Source organism: Oryzias latipes, chromosome 15 (assembly GCF_002234675.1).
Source record: "Oryzias latipes chromosome 15, ASM223467v1".
Classification (NCBI taxonomy): domain Eukaryota; kingdom Metazoa; phylum Chordata; class Actinopteri; order Beloniformes; family Adrianichthyidae; genus Oryzias; species Oryzias latipes.
The window spans coordinates 1,982,121-1,989,233 of record NC_019873.2 but is presented as its reverse complement, the minus strand read 5'-3'; the positions used below and the strand labels follow the sequence as shown (position 1 = coordinate 1,989,233).

At 48.2% G+C, this 7,113-nt stretch overlaps 1 protein-coding gene across 1 annotated transcript in view; it reads left to right on the top strand.

The window, feature by feature from the left end:
• Positions 1-5,786: 5,786 nt before the first annotated feature.
• The window catches only part of stk32c (serine/threonine kinase 32C), an 88,772-nt gene continuing 87,445 nt past the window's right edge, over positions 5,787-7,113 (top strand). The window contains exon 1 of the mRNA XM_023963090.1: positions 5,787-6,102. Within this exon, the coding sequence (XP_023818858.1) occupies positions 6,021-6,102 (82 nt within the window). The 5' untranslated portion in view covers positions 5,787-6,020. The remainder of the gene's footprint in view (positions 6,103-7,113) is intronic.

The following is a 7,113-nucleotide window of genomic DNA, read 5'->3' as shown; positions in this document are numbered from 1 at the left end:
AGATCTAGAATCTCTGCTCAAGAATCAGAGTTGGGAGGTTTTCTTCAGGCTATTTGCTGTCTCAGGATCGATTGACCGATTGTTCAGCTTGACTGTTCTAAATTAGGTGAGGTCTGCTTTCATGGGTGTGAAAAGAAAGTTTGTGCTGGACCAGGCTGTGCCAGACCAGGCCGTGCCGGACCAGGTCGTGCTGGACCAGGCTGTTTAAAGATGTTTTTGGGAAGAACAAAGGAACCCGCTAATAATCTGATAGTTGTACAGATTCTCTTTGTCCACTAGATGCTGCTGGCTGTACATCTACACCAGCTTGGGTCATTCTTGTAAGAAAACACAGCACGGCTTTGGAAGTAAACTTTTGCTCATGACAATGTCACCTGGAAAGCTCTTTTAATGCACCAAGTCAATGTGCAGTCAGACTCAGGGACTGCTGGGACGATGGTGCAGCTCACCTGTCAAACATCCGTCTGTGCTCTGAACCATTGTAGTTCTGCAAACCGGGGTTTGAATGTCCTTCTCGAGCACAGAAGACAAAGGGATGACAATATTCAGGTCCTGGTTGCACAGCTGCTGCACACACAGAAGGACTCTTGCACGCATCCTCTGAAGCTGCAGTCACAGCTTCACGATTACTCTGGGATGTTTGCTGTGCTTTTTGGATGTGCTTTGACTGCTGCTGCAGAGGCTCATCATTAAGGCTAGTTGATGACGATCCATTGCACTTGACTCACTTTGTGGCATTTTCAGGTCATTTCATCCCCTTTACAGCATGTAGAGAAGTGGTTTGTGCTGCCCCCTGGTGGCTGGTAGTCTCACCGTAGATAAAGCAGATGAATGACTGAGTACCTCTGGCTTCATTCTTCTTTTCTGCTTTTTTTTTTTTTTAGCACAGACATTCTCTCCTCCTGTGTGATTTTAGCCTGTAGAGCCTATCCAGCCCAATGATGGATGTGTGACAGAGAAGCAGTTTCTGGGCTAAATGGTAGTGAGGACAATGATTGTTCCTGCTGTGTTTACACCACAGGCCTGATAACAACCAGCATTGATCTCTTATCTTGGCCAGTTCAGCACCGTGATGTCTGCTTTCTGAATCAACATGCAGACTTTCTGGTGACGGCGTCCTTTGGCACAGGCCAAATCTAATTTATTGGTTCAGAAACAGCAGTACAGAGACTGAAGGATGTCTAATATGAGATGAAATTGAGGCTGGAAACAGCTTACTCTCTCATCTCCAGCAGCAGAAGAGCCTGTTTGTCTCTCAGGCCGGTCGCTGCAGCCTTCCTCCTCTCCCCAGGCCGTTGTGTGCAACGAGCGTCAAACAGACTTTTTTATCATGTGTGCTGTCTTTCTGAGGATCTGGTTAGGCAAGTGTCATGTTTGCAGATATTCTGCCCTCGCTGCTGCAGAGCTCATGTTATCTACCGTCTCTTGGATTCAAGATTCTGCAGACTTCTGGGTAGAAAACATTGCTTCAGAAGGAAAATTGATTTTTGGAAGCAGATATTTACTCCTGGAATAACTTCAGTACAAGAAAACAGATCTCTATATAGTCTTGACAAGAGAATGTGCTCAAATTTTTTTTCCCTTCTTTTTAAATTCAGTAAATTCTTGACTTACATGAAATTTTGATTTGGTGTTTTCATCAAATGACACGGCGTTGATCAGCAGTGGAGTGCTCAGAGGTGTTTTGATGTCCTGAGATGTTTCTGCTATGCTCGTTCCTGTCTGGGTCTCTTGGAGATGGGAACCATGATGTCTATTCAGCTTCAGTTTTATTTGTAGAGCCCAGTTTTGCCACACAGTTTTATTAGCGGGGTTCTCAAAACATAAAATCAGTTATAAAATACGATAGCTGATTGTTAAACTAAACAGATTAACTAAGGTGGACATCCCTGCCTTTAGACACTCCTTCACGGTAAGGAAAAGTTCCTCTTAAAAAAAAAAAAAACAGATTCCGGAAAGAAACGAAGAAACCTCAGGGGTGTCCACATGAAGGGGGGGATCCTCCCCCAGGACGGAAAGGCGATGTACCCCTACTCTTGGAGCAGAATTAACTTATCTAACTCTACAACTACATATTTAAATAGTCCAGCAGATGAGCTTCATCCAGATGAGTTGGGGGACAGCGAGGGGGGGTCCACAACCAAGAGTAGGAGCAGAGAGGAAGTACACGGCCATGTAGAGGGGTACAGACGAGCCAGCTGGAATCTGGAATCATTTTCATGTTTTCTTTATGAAAAAAAGGACTATTACGAGATTTAATGTCATAAATTGAAGTGGAAGTGAGAGCAGTGCAGCAGCAGGTGAACGCCGCGCAGCAGCAGGTGAACGCCTCGCAGCAGCAGGTGAACGCCTCGCAGCAGCAGGTGAACGCCTCGCAGCAGCAGGTGAACGCCTCGCAGCAGCAGGTGAACGCCTCCACGTCCCGTTTTTGTTCCGGCGGTGGTCCCGGATGCACCACATCCCCTTCCAGTGGTGGTCCCGGATGCACCCCAGCCCCGTCCTGTTCCGGAGGTGGTCCTGGATGCACCCCGACCCGTCCATGCTCCCAGGGGGATGCTGGCTACACCCCGACCGGTCCCCGCTTCCATTGGCATGCCTGACCCTCCAGCCGGCTCCACGCCTGACCCACCAGAGCTCGTCTCCGCGACTGACCCGCCAGAGCTCGGCTCCACGCCTGACCCGCCAGAGCTCTACTGCTGGCCCGACCCGCCGGCCGACTGCTGGCCTGGCCCGCCGGCCGATTTCACGCCTGACTCCACGCCTGACTCCACGCCTGATTCCACGCCTGACGCCTCGGAGGACTCCACGCCTGACGCCTCGGAGGACTCCATGCCGGGCCTGCCTCGCAGGACCGCTCGGCCTCCCGGCCGTCCTCCGGACTCTTCTCGGCCTTGCTGGCGTGCCGAGCCCGGCCTCCCTGAACTTCATTGTCTGTCACAGTTAGTGTCACGGGCCCCCCTCCCCCTCCTTGGTGGCCGGTTGGAACCTCGGAGCGGTTCCTTGAGGGGGGGGGGGGGGGGGGGGTACTGTCATGGTTTGAATTTGTTTTGTCTTGGTTTTTGCTTTTGTTCTTGTTCTGTCTTGTTTGGTTCTGTTTCCTGTTTTATTTTAAACCTCTAGTACTGAACCCGTTGGCCTCCCGTCTCTGCCTCTGGGTCCTACCGGCTCTCGAGCCCCCCCCTCACCGTGACAGAAACTCCGCTTTACCGACGCGGAACCCTGGACAGCCGGCTCCACTGACAATAATCTGGTTTTGAGTCACCAGAAGGTTCAGAATTTCTGTTTTTGAAAGCTATCCAGAAATAAAGCTGCAGACTTACTTATGACTTTTTAACTTTAAAATTGGAATACAAAAAATTTATTTGTTTGTAAACGAGCCAAAAAACTCCTTCGTGGTACTGTATATCACAAAACAAAAAGTATATAATAAAAATTCCTATTTAAGTTGTTAATAAGCAAATGACAATAAAGAAAAATATACTAAGCTTTCAACATAAAATAGTAAATCCTCCTTAAATTTAGCACAATTCACTTTCAATGTAGACGTAACGTGGATTCATTTTTTCTAGGGTTCGGTTTAATGCTATCAAATAGTGCTTTAAACTGGTTTTAGATAATTGTGGCTTCCCTGGTTTCCACCTGCTGCTTCCATCCGTTTCTATCAGAGACTGTCACTGAACTCCAACCTGGGACTTGAACTGGTGCCTTCATGGCTGTGAGTCGAGAGCGCTACTGCGCCACCATGCAGCCCACCTGTATGTACGATCTATGTATTGTAAACTTAAAATACGTCTTCTTTTTCAGAAGGAGATTCAGGGAATATACGGTTTACATTATACAAACATAGTCTATAGATTTGCAATAAATACTCAAGTATGCTTAATAAAATAAACTTCAAGTGTGAACCTGAAAAACTGTGAAATAAGTAAAGATCCAGTTGTGATTTTTCCAGTTATTTCCATTGAACTTGAAAGCCACGGCCTTTTCCAAACCTTCAAACCATAACGAAGGTTTTCAGGAGGACAGGCCTCTGCTGGATCACCACGACCACACCTCAGGAACACGGCTAAGTAAAAGTAACTTCTGTCCCATTTCTGCAGTGAAAGGCTGATAAATGAGGTTTAATCAAGTGGGACTAAAGAGGAAACATTTCAGCTGAATTGTGGGAAAAGCAGAAATCTCCTTGAGGAGCTGCAGAACTCCTGAAGGAGGAAGCAGAGAGGCGGTGGATGCTGTTCGCAGCAACCGTCAGACTCTCAGACGGACTCCGCTCCTCTCGGTCAGGCTCCGCCCACCCGTCTGCTGGTCACAGCAGCGCGAGGCTTTGTTCTCAGGTTTCAGAGCTGCGCGCGCGGGTACCTGCAGCATTCAGCAGCCGCTGCAACCCGCGAACGTGAAGGGCCAAGCACACACTCTTACTTCCGGTCGTTCCTTTCGCTGTAAAAGCCCCTGTTCCACGAGATATCAGTATCCACAGCTGGATTCGTAAAATAAGCACTCAAAACACACACTTTCAGCTTTTTTTTTAATAAATACATCTTAAAACTGCATATAGTAAATGGAATTATAAGTGTAAAGATCATAAATTGATTGGCTGTAACTTAAAGGTTACAGTACCACACGAGTGGGAAGTTTGTTTTCCTGCTTTTGGCCCTTTCCCTGGGGACAGTGGTGAGCTGTGTCAGGATGGAACCATTTGGGGGTTGAGCCTATTGAATGTATTGGAGAACTGGACTAAGAGACCCCGCCCCCCCCCCCCCCCCCCGGCATTCCAAACAGGAAGTGCCAGCTGGTTCCAGGAAGCCAAAATCTATTTCAGTCTGTTGGTCAGAATGACCATTTTTGCTCTGATGCCTTTTGAACATGTTCTTTAAAATTCTCATTTTTTTTTTACTGATTTTGTTATTGAAGTTATAAACTAAACGTTTCCAGGTCTGCTTTCAGTGAAGGGGTGTGGTCCTCAACATGCTCACTCCTGATTGGCGAGGGTGGTTGCCATAGTATGTAGACTCAAACCGACGTGGACCAATCACTGCTCACTAGCGAGTTCCGACATGGTGATGACCGTGTTGTGGAAAAATGACAACACAACTGGCTTCATTTCGCTGGATTAAGGTAGAAAGGCGTTTTCTATGGATGATGTCACACCTGGCTGTGTCCATCTCTGTACACGGTCTATGCGTTACACTCGCTCAGTCCAGTTCTCTGTACAGTCAATAGTTTAACCCGACAATTCAATCCCCCCACACTGAGTGTTAAACCTTTGTGTCAAACAGGAGTGTGGATTGGAGCCCATGCATAAGCCTCAGTGTGGACACTCTACCACAGGCCATTGAGCTCTCTGTGTAATTACTTAAATGTTTGAAGAAATTCTAAATCAACTTAAGCATACATGACTCTATGTTAAAGGGCGGGTAGGGCAGGGGGCACTGACCTGTGATTGCTCCACCTGTTTGCTTGTTCTGAAGTGAGTCAGTTGCATGAATGATGATCATTCTGTGCAGTTTTAAAAGTCGATGGCGACAGCAGGTAAAAAAATCTCCTTGTTAGATGCGTCTGCAGCTCAGAGACGAATCTGACTTCCTTTGACTGAAAAGGATTTTTGCTAAATGTCTGGATTTAGCAAACATTTGAAAAGTTTTTTTTTTTTTACTTGAACCCAGTTTTGTTCCTAGGTGCTTTGATCTGAAGCAGAGGAAGTTTCCATCTGGACTCATTCTCGCTTCCAGTCATCTCTGCGGCTTTTATTGTGGAGGGAGGCAGCGCGTCTTCCGGTAGTGTCAGCTGTTTTCCTCACAGCTGTGACTCCCACAGAACAGCCTCACAGCGACCGAGCGACGCTCCAACTTCGCTCGCATCCGCGCCGCTCGCGCCTCCCGCCGTCCGCGGCCTCGCTGCTCAGCCGTCCGGCAGCGCACCGATCACCGGAGCGCACGGCTCCCGGTTCCGTGTCCTGAGGAAGCTGTCCACGCGGAGCTGTAGTTTCTCTTCCAGAGGCGAGGAATGCAATCTGAGCATCAATGTTTCATTGGGGCAAGTGGAAGAAGAGGATGGGGGCCAACAGTTCTTCAAAGAGACCCGTTTTCGACGAGAAGGAGGATGGTGAGTGACGGAACCAGCAGCTGCTGCGCGTGGTTCTGAAGCTGGGAGTTTGGGAGAGTTGGGATTTGAACTCAGCTCCAGGTTTGATGGAGAAACTTCGGGGGGCTGCCCCCCCCCCCCCCCCCCCCCCCCGCACGCACATAGTTAACAGATTTCGCGCTGACATCAAATTTGTGATTTGTCAGAAAATTGTTTTTAATTTTTTTTCTGTAAATCCTTAATCATAATCTGAAGCATGTAGGGATTAGGGGTTCGGTGCGTAATCCCTAACAGATTTTTGGATTTTATTTTGTAAGCATTTCTCTGGAACTTCTCTGCTGCAAGATGATGCTTGAAAAGTTGAAGCCAGACTGAACCTCATGGAGATTGACAGGTTGTTTTCATAAAAAACTCTGCCCAAGTTGGCAAAAGTTGAACAAATGAGGCCATTTCACTGCAGGAATGTGGTCATGTGGTGAATGCTGTGTGTTTTTGTGTGTCACGTTCATGAGTGTGTGTTTGTGTGTCACGTTCATGAGTGTGTGTTTGTGTGTCACGTTCATGAGTGTGTGTTTGTGTGTCACGTTCATGAGTGTGTGTTGTGTGTCACGTTCATGAGTGTGTGTTTGTGTGTCACGTTCATGAGTGTGTGTTGTGTGTCACGTTCATGAGTGTGTGTAGTGTGCACGCTTGTGTCGGTTGGGGGGGTATGGGGGGGGGGGGTCCTCTGAGATCAGAAAAAGTTTTTGGTCAAATGATTGACAGAGGAAGTGTAGGGTCGGGGTCTGGAGCCGCGCTGTGACCTCATGGAGGAGGGTCGGCGTGGCGTCCTCGTCTCTGCTGTTGTCATGAGTGTGGATTTTGAAGGGGGGGGGCTGCTCTGTGCTGCAGATGTGCATTTGCTGTAATTGCGTGATGCAGGGGAGTAATCCACCGTCCGCTCCCTGCAGACAGCAGGACGGACACTCGTGCAGGCAGGCAGGGCGGATCAGGGCGGATCAACCTGCACAGGATCACAGGGCTGCTGATGAG